At 38.5% G+C, this 21,123-nt stretch overlaps 1 protein-coding gene across 1 annotated transcript; it reads left to right on the top strand.

Moving 5' to 3' along the window:
- The first annotated feature begins 585 nt into the window (after positions 1 to 585).
- Positions 586 to 21,037, top strand: LOC147218892 (solute carrier family 22 member 23-like). Its single transcript, XM_086172556.1, has 10 exons — positions 586 to 1,100; positions 1,182 to 1,285; positions 1,445 to 1,599; positions 11,334 to 11,502; positions 12,332 to 12,459; positions 14,821 to 14,923; positions 15,462 to 15,697; positions 17,919 to 17,951; positions 18,220 to 18,343; positions 19,284 to 21,037. Exons 3-10 carry the CDS (start codon positions 1,485 to 1,487, stop codon positions 20,506 to 20,508), a joined length of 2,133 nt encoding a protein of 710 aa, XP_086028682.1. The 5' UTR covers positions 586 to 1,100; positions 1,182 to 1,285; positions 1,445 to 1,484; the 3' UTR covers positions 20,509 to 21,037.
- The last annotated feature ends 86 nt before the right edge of the window (positions 21,038 to 21,123 follow it).

The following is a 21,123-nucleotide window of genomic DNA, read 5'->3' as shown; positions in this document are numbered from 1 at the left end:
CTAAAATAGTGGGGCGCGGTGCGATCGCGTGGAAGAGGAGGGGGAGAGGGTCGTTTGACCCCGGGAACATGCTTCTGGTGTAGTATTAGCTCTGTGGCGTGTTTTGTTTTTTTCCCCCACCGAGCATGCGCAAACACAGCACAGAACAGGAAATATGAAGTGCTCCAGAGACACCATGGAAAACTATTTAACAGGGATGATAAGAAAGGCGGCGAGAGACAGAAATAATGAGGCAAATGAAAGTCACTCGAAAGCTAAGACGAGCAAATAAGACGAAGCGTATGTAGCGCTTGTCTTCACTGTGACTACGATGGGAGACGAGGAAAGACCAGTGTTTACAGTGTCTAAAAATGTTGGCAGCATGAAGCCAAATAAATTAAGGCGTCACTTAAAGACATTACACCACTATTATGCTGATAAACCGCGCAAGTCATTTCAGCGAAATCGTGCCGAATATTGCCGACAATCCTACTTCAGTAAACCAGCGTATTTTAATAGATGTTCATAAAGTTATTCTTTGTTGCAAGTTGATCTATATTTCTTTCCTTTTTCTTTTATTTAATGTAAATAAGGATACAATGTTGTGCAAAGGTGTGCGTATAACAATTTTATAGACAAATATAAATATAGACACTATAGTTGGCGACGCGTCGAAAATAATCGAGAAGCACTGACATAATCCAATGGAAATAATTTAATTCAAAGCAAATGTTATTCATGTTCTTAAAAATATCTTCATCCAGGTTAAACGTTATTTGTAAAATTGCCATTCTAACCAATTAGGTTACTCCTTTAATTCTCTATCTGGGCAGTGGTGATGTCTGTAAATCAATTCTTATTGACTTTGGCATCTAAACATTCTTCTATTTAGAGGCGAAGCAGAGGAGACTATAAACCATCTGTCCTATGCCAAGTGGAATTCCTGTAATTCTTTGTGTGAGATAATTCTTTCAATGTGTACAAGATAAAGTATAAAAAAAAACTTAGTCAAAGGTTTTTAATACTCATGAAATGAAGACTAAAGGGACACAGGAATTTAACATACTTTAGTGGTATTTCTTTTTTATCAGGATATACACAAATCTAATTGACTTGTCAAGGTCAGTATACAACAACATTTCAACATTTATTAAGCATTAAAATAATTTAAGGTACTGCTGGTGTTTATTATTCCCCTACAGTGGAGTCTGGTGTGTGACTCTGCATGGAGAGCCCACGTTACAAAATTCTTTTTCTTGCTGGGGTCGTTTTTAGGATACATAATATTGGGAACGCTTTCAGACAGGTAAGACTTTGTTCACATTATGTGTTTTGGGATCATTCTGATACTCAATTTGTCAACTGGAAAAAATGTACATATGTGAATTTATTTAATGCATTTATCATTATGTACACATAAATAACCACATGTTTATTTATTTCTTCATTCATTCACTTTTGGTAGGTTTGGTCGTCTACCAGTGCTGATCCTATCAATTCTGCTGATGCTGATATTTGGAATCATGGTAGCCATGTCCAGCAGTATCAAGACATTCATCACCCTGTTCTTCTTTGAAGGCTTTTGCCTGGCTGGGATCACTCTGTCAATATATGTTCTCAGTAAGTGTCTTTAACTCTTTACCAAAAGGTCCTACCCTTTGACCGTTTAGAAATAAGAGCTTTCAAGAATGCATGCTTTCTATTTGTAGCAAATAAGTTGCAGTATCCAAATCTGTGTGCACACAATATCAACTCCAGTTTTGAGTCACAGGAAATACCTTTCCCCCAAATAATTTTGCCAAACCACTTCTTCCGTAAAAATTAGAGAGAGAAGTTACACAACACATTACCAAGTGGCATTCGGTTGCAACGCCTAAGAGCCCCAAATACGCCCGGCTACTAAACTACTATTCCATCACAAACATGATTTAAAATTACAAAGAAAAAACATTGCAAACGTTACATTTCCAGACAGCAGATTAGCCCCTCCCCAAAAAGAAAAAAGTTCCCATGAAACAAATCATTCAGCGCTGATTTATAGATACTCCAAAATAAATATTTGAAAATGAGATCAGAGGTACTGCTTGTGCACCATATCTGTCTGATATCACATCTTCACTTTTTTCAGTGAAAGGGTTTCCCATTTTGCCTGTTCACACAGACAAAACTACATCACAGTTTCCCTGTTCCACTTGCCCCATATGCCTCCCCTGTGAAATGAATCTCGTTTTTCGTACTCTACCTGGTTGAATCACTTCAAAAAAACATTTCGACAATGAGGTAGAAATAGTAGTTTATACGTATTCAATAAATGTATTTATTAAATATGTTTTATATATATGTATATATATTTACACATTTATGTGTGTGTATATATTTTGTTATTTCTTTATTTTTTCAGAAAGAATCAACTTTTAGACTTTTAGACCTCTACAAAGAAACAACTTGATAAATTGAAAACAAATGATCACTGAGGGTGAAAGGAGTTTGATACAATTTAAAGAATGATAAAAGTCCATGGATCCTAATAGCCTGTAAAACCACATAGATAAAGGAAATGACAAAGAAGCAGAAAGGAACAAGAAATTACATACAATTCTCTTTGTCAGTATTACTTTTTAAACAGTAATGAAGAGAAAGTGAGGCTTCTTTTTGTGTCATTATCTTGAAGAGAATTGAAAAGGCTAATTGATAGGCCAATCTTGCCTGCTATCATGTGGAAGTGACAATGGCTGAAGCTGTCTCTTTTGCACAGAACTTGAACATGGTGTAGCAACTGCCTCCGATCTCGGACGGATCTCGATGAAACATTGATATTGCAGTGTTGATAGCAAGAGATTGTTTGATTAACTTAAGGTGATGAGTGGAATGTGCAACAAGCATTGACACTAACCACAGATCTTGCAATAAAGACACAGGGTGAGATCTGATCAGCAATCGACCTCAACCCATGGCAGTGTCAGTTGTGTGGCTAAAGCTGTCAAAGCAGCATGATCATAAATCTATCTTTACAGTGATGCTCCACATTGAGCTTTTTTTTTTCTCTTTGATATAAATCTCCAAGTCAGGTACGTTGTGCTCCTTCTCATGCTAAATGCTTTAAAGAAATCATGGCTGAACACAAAAATTATTGTGGATCAGTCATTGTAAGACGCAAAGTTTTGACTGTCTTGACCTCAAGCCTCTTGATATGAACTTTGTTATATTACAGTACATTCACATAGACTTTACACAATAAATCTCTGCATATCTCCTGCTTGTACCTTTCTCAGAACTGTGCCTGCACAATTTGTGGCACTCACAAACACAACAAACACGAGCATGTTGGAAAATGCACCAATACACCATCGGACCAAATGTTATAGACTTTGAATAGATGTGTATTCTGTTGAAAAAGGCAAAACCAGAGATAGTTTATTTGAAAAATACAAGAACTAACTGAAATAAAATTATAGGTAACACTAAATGCAGCAACACTTCTACACTGTGGCCTATATCACCACTACAGGTAAAGAACGCTTGTAGGAATGTGTGGTAATATTTGCATATTTATAGTTGGGTAGCTTTTAAGAGAAGTAGAAAATGGTGGCAAATTTCTGTTACAAAATGCTAATTTGAATAAATTAAGGGCATAGATATGAGTTAGTAATCTGACAAAATAATCAGTAACAGGCCAATTTTTATGGCTACTATTTATGCTCATTTTGTTTCATTACAACATGGCCATAAATTTTGTGGATGTAATGACACAATGAAGTGCAGGATACATGTCTGTCAGAAGTCCAAGGAGGGACAACATGACCAATATTTTCTTGTGCACTTGTTTTGTTGCAAAAACCTATGGTTAGGAGCAGATGTATATAAGGGAGCTTGACATGCAGATGACCGAAGGCCGACCCGCAGCTCGGGAGCTGCATGCAGCTGATCCCTCTGATGCAACTCCCTGTGGCTTTTTAAAATAATTAACGAGTACTTAATCAAAAATGTATTTTATTTTACTTTGTTCCTTTTTAAAATGTAATTTTAAATTTGAAGTTTATGGCAATGTAACATCTAAATCTTGTTTTCCTTTCGGCTTTTTCCTTTAGAGGTCGCAACAGTGAATCAACCTCTTCTATCTAGCCCTATTCTCTGTATTCTCCTCTCTCATACCAACTAACTTCATATCCCCTCTCACTACATCCATAAGTCTTCCCTTTGGTCTTCGTCTAGAAACTCCTGCCTGGCAGCTCCAATTCCAGCATCAGTCTACCAATATATTCCCTATTCCTCCTCTGTAAATGACCGAACCATCTCAGTCTGGCTTCTCTGACCTTCTCTCCTAAACATCTAACATGTGCTGTTCCTCAGATAGACTCATTCCTGATCCAATCCATCCCCGGCACTCCCAAATGAACTTCAACATCTTCATCTCTGAGACCCCCAGCTCTGCCTCCTGTCTTCACACTCTCCGTTGCTCTGGACTGTTGACCCTAAATACTTGAAATCCTCCAAACTTCCTGATCTCCACTCCATGTGGCCTCCTCCGTTCCACCCGGGCTCCTCAGACAAATGCATTCTGTCTTCCTGCGACTAACCTTCATTCCTCTCCTTCCAGAGCATACCTCCACCTCTCTAGATTTTCCTCAACCTGTTCCCTCACAACCCGCTCTCACTGCAGATCACAATGTCACCTGCAAACATTGTCCATGGAGATTCCTGTCTAACCTCATCTGCCAGCCTGTCCATCACCACTGCAAACAAGAAGGGACTCAGAGCTGATCCCTGATGAAGTCCCACGTCCACCTTGAATGTCTCTGTAACACCTATATCACACCTCACCACTGTCTCACAGCTAGCGTACATGACCAGCACCAGTCTAACATACTTCCCTGGCACTCCAGACTTCCTCTTACAATACCAGAGTTCCTCTCTTGGCACCCTGCTGTCATATGCTTTTTCTAGGTTTACAAAAGTGCAATGCAGCTCCCTCTGACCTCTGTACTACTATTTTAGCATTCTCAAAGCAAATACTTAATCCGTAGTAATCTTACTGCTGCTCACAAATGCTGACTTCTGCTCTCTGTCTAGTTTCCACATCTCTTTCCCATAACATTGTATGGCTCATCAACATTATCTCTCTTTAGTTACTGCAATTTTGCACTCACCGCTTATTTTTAGAAATGGGTACCATCACACTTCTCCATTCCTCAGGCATCTTCTCACTCGATGAGATCCTGTTGAATAATCTAGCTAGAAACTCCCCCACTGTCTCTTCTAGACACTTCCATACCTCCACAGGCATATCAGCAGGACCAACTGCCTTTCCACTCTTCATCCTCTTCAATGCCTACCTCACTTCACTTTTACTAATCTCTGCAACTTAGTGGTCTACAATAGGCACCTCTTTTATTCTTGCCTCTCTTTCATTTCCCTCCCTCATCAGCTCTTCAAAGTATTCTTTTCATCTTTCCATCACTCCTAGCACCCTGTCAATACATTTCCTTCTCTGTCCTTAATCATCTGGACCTGCTGAACATCCTTTCCGTCTCTATCACTCAGTTTTGCCAACCTGTATAAATCATTCTCTGTCTCCATATTGTCTAACCTAGCATACAAGTCATCATACACCCTTTGTTTGGCCTTTGCCACCTATACCTTTGCCTTGTGTTGCATCTCTCTGCACTCCTGTCTTTTCTCTTCCGTCGCCTCCGTGTCCTACTTCTTCTTTGCTAACTGCTTTCTCTGTATATACTCCTGCACTTCCTCATTCCACCACCAATCTCCTTATCTACTTCCCTTTCAGATGATACACTGAGTACTCTCCTACGTATCTCCCTGATCACATTAGCTGTAGTTGTCCAGTCATCTGAAAGCTCTCCCTGACCACCCAGAGCCTTTCTCAACTCCTCTCCAAAAACCATACAACACTCCTCCCTTTTCCGCTTCCACCACTTTGTCTATCGCGCTGCCTTTCTCCTCTTGATCTTCCTTGTCACCAGTCATCCTACAAACCATCATCCTATGCTGTGTGGCTACACTGTCACCTACAACTACTTTGCAGCCACTGATCTCTTTCAAGTTACCTCATCTATACAAGATATAATCCACTTGTGTGCTCCTACCGCCGCTCTTATAAGTTACCGTATGTCTCTGTCTTTTCTGGAAAAAAGTGTTCACTACAGTCATTTCCATCCTTTTAGCAAGTCTACCTCCATCTGTCCCTCTGCGTTCCTATCATGTATAGCAAATCTGCCTCTTCACTTCTTCATCCCTGCTATTGCCTGCACCAACATGCCAATTGAAGTCTACACCAATTACCACTCTGTCATCTCCGGGGATATTCTGCATCACTTCATCTGACTGACTCCAGAACTTCTCCTCTAACTCACATCTGTCCGGCAAAGCATAGCCACTAATAACATTGAGCATCACAGCTTCAATTTCCAATTTCAGACTCATAAGTCCATCTGACATTACTTCACCTCCAGAGCGTTCCTAACAAACTCCTCCTTCAAGATAAACACTTCTCCATTTCTCATCTTGTCAGTACCATGATAGTACAATTTAAAGCCTGCTCCTAAGCTTCTAGCCTTGCTACCTTTCCACCTGGTCTCCTGGACACACAGTATATCTACCTTCCTTCTCTGCATCATGTCGACCAACTCTCGACCAAGTCCCTACTCTCAGTCCCAGATGCATTTCCTCATCGAAATGTGCTTCCGAACGTGCCTTCCCCCTCTCCTTCGACCTCCAGTAGCCCAATTTCCACTGGTACCCTGTAGGTCTTCTGTACTAATGGCGGTCGTTGTTAACCTGGGACTCGACCCATCCAGTTTGATATTATTAGCTTTGATTTGCATGTTTGGTTTTGGCAAAAGTTTTCTGCAGGATGCCCTTCCTGGCGTAACTCTCTGCAGTTTTCTGGGCTTGGGACAGGCTCAGGGAGAAAATGGCCTGTTTCCCCCCAAGGCTGGTTCAGGGAGACACTGGCCCATGCCGCCCTGAGGCTACATTTGTCAGTACCATGATAGTACAACTTGAAACCTGCTCCTAAGCTTTAAGCCGTACTTCCTTTCCCCCTGGTCTCCTGCACTCACAGTATATCCACCTTCCTTCTCTGCATCAACAGACTTTCTACCTTTTCCTGTCATCATCCCAATATTTAGAGTCCGCACTCTCAGTCCGAGACTCTTGCCTTTCGTCTTCTCTCTCTGCGTCCGAACATGCCTTCCTCCTCTCCTCTTTCGACCCACAATAGCCCAATTTCCACTGGTACCCTGTAGGGTATCGGCACCAATGGTGGTCGTTGTTAACCTGGGCTTTGACCTATTTGGCATGAGATTCTAAGGTTGCATATTTGGTTTTGGCACAAGTTTTATGTCGGATGCCGTTCCTGATGCAACCCTCTGCATTTATCAGAGCTTGGGCCTGGCTCAGGGAGACAATGGCCTGTGCCTTACTGAGGCTGGCTGAGGGAAACACTGGCCTGTACCCCCCTGAGGCTGCATTTTGTAACATCTAAATAAAATGTGTTAAAATGTTTTGTTGCTTGATAAGTGATTGCACGTGTCAGTAAAAGCATGACAGCACACAGAGAGACGATGGCATTTTTGCTTTGCTGCTGATGGATAATTGAAGTTCAGCTTTTTTATTTCATAAATGCCAGATTGAATCAAATAGACATTGAGTATTTTCCTTAAAAGTAACCTTCAACCCAACGTCTTTTTTTTCAGAGTTCAAAAAATGTTTTGTTGCATGCAGAAATGTAATATCGTTTTTCTCTGCACTTGTTCACTGATATAAAATAAAGCAACACATATTTGGTTTATACACAGCATTAAGACAAAAAAATATATATATATGCTGTGTACATTCATTTTAAATTTCATAAGGGTTGTGTGACTCTGGGTGTTTCCTAAACTGTGAGGAAACAGGTCCAAATGGCTCCTTGAATTGTAAAGGTTGTTGACCCCTGACCTAAGCTATCAGTGCATTAATAGGTTTGTGAAGTGTGTGCTTTAACCCTCATGCAGACACTATGTTGGAGTTACAGGTGCTGGTCAAGAGGCTTTCATTTGACTTGTACTGTTGCTAATGCATTCTAGAAGTGAAGATAAAATCCTGGTGATCCGTGCATTGATGGTTCACCTCATCATCACTGGTTAGACCATCAGAAACAACAATCTTCATGGTCCCTTGGCTGGGGGAATTTCAATTGAATCCAACAAAATCATTGTCACTGTAATGATCCTTCGGGTTCCTGGGATAGAAACTTCTTCGAAAAAGGAAGCAGCATTGTATTCCGTTTGTCAGTATGGTCATATTTTTGAGATTTTTTGATAGTGTGTGGATACATACCCTTCATTTGGAGATTTATTGGGCTCGAATAGGTTGAAAATAAGTCAATACAAAGACGTTACAGGAAAAGCATTTCACTGGGAACAATGGAGTGAATGGATGTATTTTTTCTGCTGAATCTCTAGTGTTTTATCAGATTATGTAGGGTGATGCATCTGCTGTTCTGTTTTCTATATTCTGTGTGGGGCTGTGATGAAGCAATTTCTGCTAGAGGTGCCCTTGTGCTACTCCAGGCATTGATCCCTGCACAGTGACGAGATGTCAGAGAAACCAGCAAAAGATGGAAGCACAGACTATACTTACTTGTGGAAATCGTTTTTGGTTTGTTAGTCTTCCGGACATTTTTGAACCAGTTTCTTTGCGTGGCCAGTCTAGATCTAGATGCTTATATGCCAAACACTGATATGAATACAATTCTAGCCAAGCTATTGATGTCCAAACAATATGACAAAAACTCCTACCCACCTATCCAGTTGATAGGTTGGAATTACCTACCCACTTATCAACTCAAGTATAACCATCTACTATGCTTAAAATCCTTTTAAAAAGATAATAACATTGAGATGGGGTTGGACCTAAAGTAGTTTGAAATTTTTTTCAGACTAAATCAAAAATTTTCAACAACAATTTCAACAACACTATGCCTCAGTTCTGTCTTCTCAGTTCTCCATGCATTTTTTGTATTTTTCGCCATGGCAAGTCTCATAGTGGCACCGTAACTTGCTGTATCCACACCAAGCATACAGGCTTCTTATTAACCTCAACGAACAAATAAGAAGTGGTTCATTTTTCTTGGAAAACTCTGCACCCAATGTCGACTTTTCTCTTTTTTGACAACAACATCTACTGATGAGGGTATCATGAGATCATTTATCAGGTCAATGATAAAAAAAAAAAAAAAAACTATTCAGCTATATAAGGGGATTCATATTAACTCAGGTACTGATAGATATTTTTGAAAGATGCAATTTACCTCATACTATAAAATCTACGCATTTATAGCTTTTTGCAGTCACATTCTAATATATGTCGTCACATTGTCACTGCTTGACTGCAAATTAAAATTAAAAAAGATACAAATAGAAAGTAAAAACAAGATAGAATAAACATACTGGAGTTTCCTTTTATCAGTAGCTCCATGATAAGATATTGTTTTGATTTCAGTTTTACTGGAAACTTCCTATTCTGTGTCACCATTCCTAGAAAATCTCATGTGACTCAAGGTGACTACATCAAATTGAGAGCTTGACTGTAATGTCTTAGCTGAAGTCCATGTGTTTTTATGTATCTCAAAGTGCATAGCTTTGAGGAATACATTCAAGAATTTAAGGAGAATTGCCATCTTTGTCTTTTTCCAGAAGTATGTGTTTTATCTGGTTGCAAAATGCACTGCTGGAAAGCTGATGTAGTGGGATTTGCAAGATAAGGGTCGATAAGCGAAGACGCTCAGACACTCAGACCTTTTCTTCATTACAGCTTGACCTCATTTTAGATATGTTACATTTCGTTTGAGGTCACAAAATGAATGCAATATACTCTCGTATTCTTCTCGTGCTCAACCTGTTGTGTGTTTTTATGCACTTCATACCAGAACCGAAGAAATACCCCGCAGTCTCATTACTGCAGAACAGACACTTGCTCCCTGCAGCTCATGTAGAAGAAAATACAGGATTAGCAGTTACAAACTCAGCAGGTCTTGCAAATATAACCTGGCTCTCCCCTCACTGAGTTTGTTATTTAACCTTTGATAGTGTCTGAGAAAACACAGCCTCATTTATGTTGTGAAAAGGGAACAAATCTTAATTGGAATTCCTGCTGTTTACACCAAAATGTAAAGAGGCTGAGTATATCCTTGGCATTACCCATCCACTGTCACGCTGAAGGGTTTATTGGGAGATTGTTTATACCCCTGAGCATCAGACAGTTTTCATTAGGTGATGAAAATAGATAAGACGTGCAGGGCAAATGATTGGAATAATATTCAAACAGCAAAATTCCCTGCTGGTCACCAAGTGTCTTTTGATGTACCTTATGTTATATTTCTATGATTGAAGAGCTTGATCGTCTTGTTGAGAGTATATTATACCCGTGTCATCTTGGCTGAGTAGAAATGACCAAAAGGAACCCTCCTTTGACATGTTCTCTTGTGGAGTTCTATAATTTTGGACCTTTTAGTATCTGGACTTTTATTGACACACTTATTATCTAATATATTCTGGCTTGGTTAGTTCCCCTTTTATTTAAAAATTGTTTTCGAAGTGAGTTATTTTCCTTCAAAGGTCCGTGTAAATTCAGGTTCTTTTGACTTCCCATTTTGCTTAATTGGTTATCTTTTAGGTTTTGATTTACGCCCTGTCTTTGTCCCTTTTACTCGTGTCTATTTCTTCTGCTTGCTCAAATTATCACTGATGCTCTATCAATAAACCCAGCATTCTTCTCCAACCCTTTGGGGCTCCTTAGGTAGCTACTCCAGTCGCTGCCCTCCTTAATCTGTCATTTTTTTTGTGATTTATTGAGGGTTTTTTTTTGTAGTTCTGTTTTATTCCCTGTCAGACTGGTTTGGTTATGAATTTGTTTCCCATGTTTTGCACAACTGTTTACCAAGTTTGGCCATTTACAGTGTCCTATGCTATCAAGGGATCCTCTCTCTGCCTCAACCCAATAATACTGTGCTTTTCTCTTTTTGTCTTTTCTGTTCCTGACACTGTACTGTATGTGAGAAATATCCTTACATAATATAGTGTCACACACCTACGAATAAGATGTTATTTATCAGATATTTATCATCAAAGCAAGTAAGTGTAAAAATATTCAATTTTCAGAAAGACATAAATGTGCATCTTTATGGAGGAATGAATGCAAAGTTTATACAAAGGTGGCATAGAAATTTAAATTATTATCATTTGATCAACAGAAGAAACTGTGGCACTTTCTCAAGAACAAGAAATTTTGCATTTAGTATTTGCCAAAAACCTAATACATACCCCATCTTATCCCCTCTTTCTCTTTGTCAGGAATAGAGCTTTGCCTGCCTACGTGGCGATTCGCAGTGACCATGATGGCAAATTTTGTGACAATGTGTGGTGAGCTGCTTCTGCCAGCCGCGGCTTTCCTCAGTTATTTCTGGCAGGTTTTCCAAATGTTAATCATCTTCACCCAGGTCCCCATGCTGTACTACTTATGGTAAGGGAGAAGGGAAAAAAACAAAAACTCACAGTTTACCCCTTGCTTGACTTCAATGGAGAAGAATAGATACATGCACCTGTTTTGTTGCTTCACATTTATATTGCTTATGTTTTTAGATTTCGGTGTATGGTTACATCCATGTCATTCTTCTAAGAATCTGAGATTTTGACAGGATACATATCATAAATTTCATCACTGATAATACTGGCTTTTATCCAGCAGCAAATTTCTTGCTGAATTTAATGTAATTGTACTTCATTGAATCAGTTCAATTGACTTCCGCTGTGACTTTTGTCTCGAGTCTGCTGAAGCTAAAACAGTAAATACTGATCTGTTCACTACTCTGACAGCACTGCTGATGAGCACAAGGTCAGCAAAAGAAATCCAATGAAATAGATTTAAGCATGGTTCTTCACAGGTGTGTCCAAAGAAACAAGGGGTTTTACATTAGTGAATCAGAGTATTTGAAAGCACAAGGGAGTAAAAAGTGCTGGATATTTGTTTTTTGTGGAAAAAAACAGATTTGAAATCTTAATGATGATGATGTGTATGTGTTTGTTAATCCATCCATCCATCCATCCATCCATCCATTACCTATGACTTATTCATCTGCTAACATCTACAGAAATATGACTTTTGGGGAAGTTGTTTTGATGTTCTTGTTAAAAAAATGCAAAGTCAACATTATACTGGACCCTAGGTAAACATTTTGACTTGATACTAAGGGTTAAGGAGTTGAGATCTCAGTGAGTCTGTTAAAAGGAGAATTTATTTTGACTAATTCTCTGTGTTACTGTGATTTCACATCAGCCTCTTTCTTTGACAGGGAATTCCCTGAGTCATTGCGTTGGCTGATGGCCACCCAGCAGTACTATCGCTCCAAGATTGTCATGGAACTTATAGCAAGGGAAAATGAAGTGAACACAGACCAGTCACCTCACAACATCATGTTAGGTAATAAATACATTTGTCATTTTATCCCGCAGTCGAAGTAGCAGGTGGGGTTGGAACCTATCCCAGCAATCATTAGGCAAGCAGCCGAGTACAGCCTGGACTGGTCCCCAGTTGATCACAGGGACATATATACTGTAGAGATATGGAACCATTCAATCCCCCATTCACACATATTCCAATAAACCTACTGCATGTTTTGGACTGTGGGAGGAAACTGGAGAACCCAGAGGAATCCCTGCAGACACCAGGAGAACATACAAAGCCCTGTCAGTATTGAAACAGGAACCTTCATGAGGCGGAAGCACGAGCCACTATACCAATGTGCCATCCTTGAATTACTATATAGACCGATTTACACCGTGTATATATATATTTATACTTTGTATGTACAGAGTAAACATCAAAAGGAAAAAAAATCCAAAATCCAGATATGTGGCCTAAACTTTTCTTGTACAAATGAAGCATAGTAGTGTACAAATAAAAACAGAATAAAAATCTCAATTTTACCTTGAATTGGGATATGCGGAGGTAACATTGGAAGCCTCTTATGACCTAAACATGAATTGTTGAATTTTATATTGCACTGAAATTAGATTTGTATCAAATTAGGGATGAATGAGAAATTCCAAACCAAAGTATTGTTTCTGTGAAAAGCAGTATTGCGATATATTACAATAATCTGTAATCTGTTATATCAATGATTAATTTTCTCACCCATTTACTTTTGTCTCAGTTAATAAATTGGAAAGTAAATTGGAAAATAAATTATGCACAGAGGAGATGTGGTTATTGCCAGACAAGAGAGGGTCTGTTGTGGGATTTGCTTGTAAAGAAAATCGAGCTCAGCATCATGGATTTAAAGCCAACTCCTGATGTTTTCACGCTCTCTCAGAAAAAGTCAAGTTAAAAACAAACAAAAATGTTAAGTGCAAAGGAAAGTGTGTTGTTGGTAATGTAAATGCAGGCTGTTTTAGGTATAATAGTGCTGTCAGTGATAACATGATTTTTCTCCTGTTTTAGGGCTTTAAGGTGAACCTTTAGGTGAAAAATATACTGTGATCTTATGTGACCGAAAGGTCATTATTGCCAAACACCCATGACGCCCTACTATGAAGTGATGACAAGTTAAAGATTTATCTACCAAATTAGCTGTTTTAACAGCACCAATTTAAGACTATATTTCAAGTGCTTAGAGAAGAAGAATGTGTTATTGCTTTATTGATGAAAGTGTGCTGAATGGCGTCCAGATCTGTTTTTTTAGAATGTGTCATTTTAGCTAGTTTTGCCAGAGGATCATTTCTTGACAAAACCAGAGATGATGTTTTGGCAGTAGTTTGGAACACAGTCACATGCGTGAGTCAGCAAAACGCTGCAAAAAGCAGAGGTGTGTTTCTGTGGCAACCAGGAGTGTGATACCAAAACATCCACCGCATGTTATTTCACGTCTCACCTGCTACTAAAGGGTGTTGCCCTGTTTGCAATGTTTTACCTGTTACCAGCAGCAGGAGGTTCATTGTGTAGACGGACATGGATTAATTATGTTGCAGTTGAGGATTAGATCTAGTAAATGTAGTTGATATTTATGTTGGAAGATTGTGATGATCCAATTATGGATTACAAACCCCTACAAAGTTTATGGTTGATTTCGAGCCGCTCAGTCTGTAATATCCCAGTTTGAGGTCAGACTAGTGAAGTGAAATACACAACAACATAACAACAGTATATTTTTGGTGCATTAACAAAGATCCACAATTAACGTCAGTATTGGTCTGTTACTTCCTGATGCTTAAATAAACTAGTTTATGTTTATGTTTACGTGTAACCTTTGGAGATAAAAAAACTTGTTTTGCTCCATTTCCCAGGATGGATACAGGATAAGCAGTGTAGATAATCAATTATTAAATGAGGAACTGTTTTGTGTTTTCTCATTTATTTCAACTTTTCGTCTGGTAGATACTGCATTCATATTCAGCCTGAAATCATTTTGACAGTTTGGAATTAAGTTATTCTTTTCCCTTTTTACTTTGAATGTTATGTTATTTGATTTTATTTTGTACTGTTGAGACTCTTAAAAAGTTCTGTTATCAGCTTAGCCCTCAAATGTATATTTTGTTTCACTTTAGGTTTACACACTACATTCTTTTGGAATTGCTACATCAATTTCACTACAATCTTTCATGGAAAGGTTTTATTTCACAAATGAAAATATCCCGCTGGAGATTATTTGTAAACTTGAAGAAAACACTATATATCATAGGGTTTTAAAAATCCATGAAAATACATGACATATTTTGGCATTTCATTTGACATGAAAAAAATCTGTGCATTTATAGTTCTGTGTTAAATGTGCTTTTTTTTCAGAACTGCACAAAGCTCTTCCTAGGGAACCTAAAAGGACATGTATTTTGAAAATGCTCCAAGCAAGGAACTTGTGGAAGCATATGTGTGTGCTATGCTTCAATTCGTAAGTGCATCCCTATTTAGAAAGTTATTTTAATGTTCAAGGTGTGAATCCCTGTGTTCCATCGGCTTGTTTTATTGTGAGGCAGAGCCAGACTGATGCACCATTTTGTCCAGGCAAGATGCCAGTCTTAAACTGGAAGCTCAATACTGTGTTGCTTAATGGCTCTCCCAGCCTTAGTCTGAGCGATGTATCTGTTCCTATTGGTGCCGCTCTGCTTTTTCATCCCGGTCTCTTCACTCTCTCTACATCAAAGAGGCCTGTTCTAGCAGGAAAAATCAGTTTTTACTGTGTTGCGGGGTGTGATTTATATTGTAAAATGGAGAACTTTTATTTAACAAAAATAACCTAATATGAAATGGCAAAAAAACAAAGCCAGTAACTATTTTTTAGGAAGAAGCTGGATATATATGCTGATTGCAAAGATTGGTGCCTGAATGACGATGAATGAAAAGCATCATTATAAAACTGACCTAATGAGCATATTGGTAGTTTTATTGACCTTTGTTTTCCCTGTGTTCTTCACATTTTCTTTACCTAGGCTAACTGCAAACGGGATCCATGAGTGTTTTGTCCGCCGAATGATGGACCCTGAGGCTAAAGGAGTAGTTATGCTACAAAACTTTTTTGCTGACTATTATACTGTTGGAGGCATTTCTATGTTATCCTGCTTGGCACTTTGCCCTGTTATGGGAGAGCTTGGACGGAGAGGTGGCCTCCTGATGTTCATGGTGGTGACTGCATTAGCTGCACTGTTACAGATGGGCTTGCTCAGCTGTAAGTATTTATTGAACACAGCCATTCCTAAACTGATATCCCAATAGAAAGAGCATTTTTTGGTGCCAATGAAACTCGTGTGACACTGAAATCCTTGAGAAATATGCCTGTCATAATTCTGTATTTATATCATTAGCAAATACATTAAGAAAAATGGATGCAGTCAGGCTGCAATAAGTTTTTGCACAGGATTCAAGGTGTTTATTGTCATATGCACAGTTAGGAAAGGTGTTTCATATTACATTTAAAGTACTTATTTTGCTATCCACAGTGATATACGGATAGTAAAACAAGTTGGCAGTAACATGAAAGAGATGTCAGGACATAATACAAACAAATACAGATCAGTACAATATAGGACAATGAATGAAAGATTGGTGGAAATGTAAACTCTGCAATACCACATGTGCTAATTTGTGCAAATTGAGGGAGGTAATTTACAGGTAAACAGTCAATGCATGCAATCCATGAATATATATATGGATGTGATGCAGAATAATATATTAGATAATAGTAGGAGCCAAGAGAAAAGGGTTCTTTACTGCAACAATTTAAGAAATTAGAATGTTCTTGACTAACTGTAGTATGATCAAACTGATGACCAGTTGAATATTGTCATAATATTCAAGAAATTCAAGTCCAGTTGCCACGACAAGATTTCGACGAGAATTGTCATAATGTTAAATGTTGGCGAAGAATATTGTGCAAGTGCAGTTTTGCACTGGTGACATGCTTTAAATTTATGAAGTATCATATGTCTTTATATACACCTGGAGCTGAGTATCATTACAATAAGAGTAATATGGGATATCATTTGACTCAGGGCCCGAAAAGCACTAGAATGAGTTACTGTATTTCATCAAAGTTGATAAATTTAAAATGATCACAAAGGACAATATCACCTTACTTCAGATTATATTACACAATTTAACACAAAGGTGAGTGACAGAGCCATGGTTGTGGTGAATACCTTTTGCGAATCTCTATTCAGCTTAAGCCCAAGACAGTAATATTTTATTCACACAAAACTCTAATAGTAGATTTCCTATTATACTACTTTAAATATTATACGTAACATTTTCCAAAAACATAGATATAAACTATATTGATCACAACTAAGATGTTGTCCTCGCACCAGTAATGCTTGTGAACTATGTATAAAACCTATGTTCCTTTCAGTTGCTTGTAATGGTGCAGTTGAACAGGGCTCAAATTACTGTTTGGTAAATGTGTAACAACCATTCTTCAAATTAACAAAATGATGCATATGTTTATAACAAATATCCTGTACTTAATCTTTAACCTGTGTCAACAAATCAGGCCAAAAAAAGGCTCTGGGTGGGCGGTGTTGGTGGGCTTGCTTATGACAAAAGTTAAGGAAACAAAGCCTATTTTTGTTCAGCCAGTGAAAAAATAGATACTAAAAACAGTTGTACGGTACTTGACTGCGTGTGCATTTTAAATCCTGCCTCCAAAGTGTTTGTATCATAGCTCTCTGCTCTTGTTATGTTCAAGTTAAGACTAAGCTCTGAAACAGGGTTTTCCACTGGCTTGTGGTAAGCATAAGATTGAAGAGAAATAATATATTAGTGTCAGTCAAACCTAAAATCAAACCTTACCCCCCAGCAATAGTAAAAAGCTCTACAATTTCAGTTTCAACAGATACTCATGCAGCTCTGCAGAAAGTTTACTGGTTGTAGCGAGCGACTCATTCAAGTCATACCTTACAATCATGAATATTTTTCTTTACGCTGATGCCTAAATTGCACATAAATTATAGTGCTTCAGCTGTCATTTCAGTGAAAGTTTTGAACTCTCAAGTGAACTGGGGCACAAATGTGATGTTGGCGTTCATACAGCTACATTACCATTTCCTTCACCTACTATTCTTCATCATCTTGAAATAACAATCAAAATAATTGAAGAAGAGAAGAAATATGCACCTGCCTCTCACCTGCTTCTACGGGGCCCTTTTACAGGCCTGTTACAGGCTATCTACAGGCCAAGTTGCCGATATGTTACTTTTCATTGAAAGACTTAACATAGCAGGTTATGGATACAGTTTATTCATCATTTTGACTTGTGATTCAACAATGAGCTATAAAGCTCAACATTTTGGAATATTGAATAACTTGAGTATTTTCATTAGGTGTCTTTATGTATTTTGTTAATGCACCATTTATTGTTCAATTATTTTTTTTTAATTTCTGTTATTTTCTAGTGCTGGGAAAGTACAGTGACAACCTAGATATAGGTAAGAGGGTCTCTTTACTTTACTTTACTCTTTACTCTCTTTGCTCTGTGATATATCCATGTCACTTTTACTGTATAGATAAATCATTTATTTCAAAATTATAATAATTTAAGATTATGCATAATTTAATTTTTAAAGAATGTGATAGTATATTCCTCCTTTATTTATTTTCTGTGTTGTAAGGATTAAATAATCGTTACAAATAAATTGTTGTTTCTTTTCTGGTGAGTGAATGGGAACTACCGCTGATGACGTGCTTTGTTTGCAGATAAGTCAGATGTACTGATGAAGAACATTTCAATAGTCTTTTCCATTATTGGCATGTTTGCTGCGCAGGCAGTCAGCAACCTGACCATCCTCCTGTCTGCTGAGCTCACACCCACAGTAATGAGGTAAACCACTAAAACACAGGAAATATACCAGGAGAACACTTTATAAGAAGTATGGGAAAGCCATTACACATTCTAGATTTGTGGGTGTGTTTGGTCCTGGATGGCTAATTGAGCTGCTCTTTCAATATTGAATATTTTTGGTTAACAAATAAAAACTAAACTTGCAGGATATAAGAAATTACTTTGACAGAAATTCTGTTAAATGTTTCCTTCCGGCACCATTTGTCATAAATTAATTAGTAATAATAACAATAATAATTAATACTAATTAGTAATAATTACTAGTTACTAGTAGTACAAATTACTACTAATTAGTAATACATAGTAATAATTAATAATAATAATTAATTAGATCATATGGCTTTCAAGATTATGTAGCTTTGAAGGACATTTCTACTCCACCCACTGGTTTGATTGAGTCAGTGAAAACACTTGCTGCCTTAAGATCAACTGTAATTAACTTTTTTTTTTTTTTTTTTATAAATTCGACATTCCCCTTTGCGAATATGACACAACACAGAGTTCATTATCTATGGTTATGTAAGGCATGTTGTTCTGCTTAATGCATTTGAATACTGGGCAAGGGTCACAGAGCAAATTGGACTGTTTATAGAGGGTGCTTGTTGCTACAGCACCAGACTCCACTATTTAATATGAATCAGATTGTAGTGTGATTTCAATAGAATACATAGAAGAAAAATTAGAACTCCCACCGACTCTTAACATGTTTTATTGTTTCACTGTTTTCATGAGCTTAAAATCCCCATGGTAGCGTAGTTGTAGCATGCTGATAAATCTGGGGTAAATGAAGAAATCAAGCAAGTCCAGCTGGCATGACATGACTTGTATGCAAATAACATAGATGACCGTGAATTAGTACATTGGAGTTTGATGAATTTATGGGTCTGTGATATTGATAATACTCTCAATCTTATTTTAGGGGTGGCGGTGTGGGTCTGGTCCTTGCTAGTGGTGGCTTTGGCAAGCTGACTGCACCAATCATGGAGCTCCACAAAGGCTATTTCCTTAACACCATTGTCTTCGCTTGTTGCACAATTATCTGCTTCATCTGCATTCCGCTGCTTCCTGAAACATGCTACCAGTTCCTACCAGAGACGCTTGATGATGACAAGACTGTCACCCGTAAACCAGTTCTTTCCCCAAGGAAACCAGTAGAACAACATCCCGTGCTAGTCCAAGGAGATACCAACAGTGATTACGGCAAGGTGTACGAAACACTACTTCAAGATGCATCCACCGCAGCAGCGGCAATCATAAGCTCCACCACCACATCAGTAGTTGATTTGATCGCTCCATCAGTTTCAAATTATCCTAATACCACAACGGTTGTTAATCACAATAACAAGCCCGGGCTTAAAAGCCCAGGTGTCCTCCGAGTTTCATCATCACCAATGAAAGTCCTGGGTGAAAATGGTGTCATACATGTCAGTGATGATGATCTGCCTTCTTCCAGTAGTCTGTGCAAGAGATATCTTGAAAAAGACCCACTTTATGCTGATGAAACCTCTGCGGCCGTGGCAGTGGCTTCTGTTGAGCCATTGACAGAAGCTTTCATCAGTAACTGCAGTGATCACATGAAATTCGACTCCCCTTTGTTAAAAGTCGCTCATGTCCCTATAGAAGACTACTCCACTTTATCCTTGGATGACAGTCTTTTATCATCACCTGAGTCCACTCCCCTTCCTTTCAGAGAACACAAGCGTTTCCATGATACCCCACCCACCCTTCGTAGAAGCTGTAGCATTCCCAACAATTTTTTTGAAACCACATACACGAGTCTGTCTTTGTATGACAGTCACCCTGAATCAAATTTGCCTTCTCCTGCTCCTTTCACACATGATGTCTTTGACATCCCACCACCCATTACAAGAAGCTCCAGTGTTCCTGCTCATTTGGAAATAAGAGGTGAATTCATACCATTCACAACAGACTCCCAGTCACAACCATTGGAATCTACCTCCCTATCTGCTGGTAATCCTCTTTTACCTGCATCTTTTTCTGCAAGCCCAGTCACAGTTGACCCTCGGTGTACTCCTCTACCTAGTGACTCAGGGCAAGCATCACCCACGGACTCTTCTACCCCTCCCATTCCTGTGACTGATTGCAATATTTCTCCTGACCCCTCACCACCACAGCATTCCTGAACCCTCTGAAGTGGGCAGTTGAATGTACAAATACTCCTCCCACTGAAGACTGTCATACACACAAGCATCAAGAGGCAGTGCCATCACAGAAAACAATGTCTGTCAATGGAAAGGAGTCGTAAGGATTCGGTGTGGCAGCCAGTGGAGGCTCATCATTGCTGATCTGGTGATGACTCAAGCACGAACCATACTATGAGTACGACAAGTCATTCTGGGCAAAAGCTACACTGCTGGTCCAGAAATTCAACACGCAAATGGTTGGTTGTGGCTCCCATAAAAAAACAACAAAAACAGCACTAATGTTCAGGCTCTGGCCTGGTCAGTCTGTAGCCATGCTCTCTTCCTACCCATTTTGCATGTGTTGCCTGGCACTAGTCACGCAAGCTCATCTGGTCCTAGAACTGATGAGACTTGTGCATTAATTTTAACTGAACTATGTGCAAGGTCTTTAACTGTAAAATTGTATGTATTTGCAGCTAATGCAAAGACTGGCATAAAGACTATATTATCTTAAAAGGAAATTTGAAAAAATAAAATGGTAAAGAATAAAGCCTTTAGGTCCAGTCATTGAACCTGAGTGAGGAGAATGCTTTGAGAAGATATGATAACTGCTGT

The sequence above is a fragment of the Fistularia commersonii genome, chromosome 25 (genome assembly GCF_037954325.1).
Source record: "Fistularia commersonii isolate RoL2024-O1a breed Wild chromosome 25, RoL_Fcom_v1.0, whole genome shotgun sequence".
Classification (NCBI taxonomy): domain Eukaryota; kingdom Metazoa; phylum Chordata; class Actinopteri; order Syngnathiformes; family Fistulariidae; genus Fistularia; species Fistularia commersonii.
The sequence above is the reverse complement of the archived record's forward strand: the minus strand, read 5'-3'. Positions and strand labels throughout refer to the sequence as shown.

Coding starts and splice junctions, on each gene's coding strand:
- LOC147218892 (XM_086172556.1), top strand. CDS start 1,485: ATGCTGATATTTGGAATCATGGTAGCCATGTCCAGCAGTATCAAGACA. Junction 15,698..17,918: donor ACAGATGGGCTTGCTCAGCT/GTAAGTATTTAT, acceptor GTTATTTTCTAG/TGCTGGGAAAGTACAGTGAC. Junction 17,952..18,219: donor CAGTGACAACCTAGATATAG/GTAAGAGGGTCT, acceptor CTTTGTTTGCAG/ATAAGTCAGATGTACTGATG.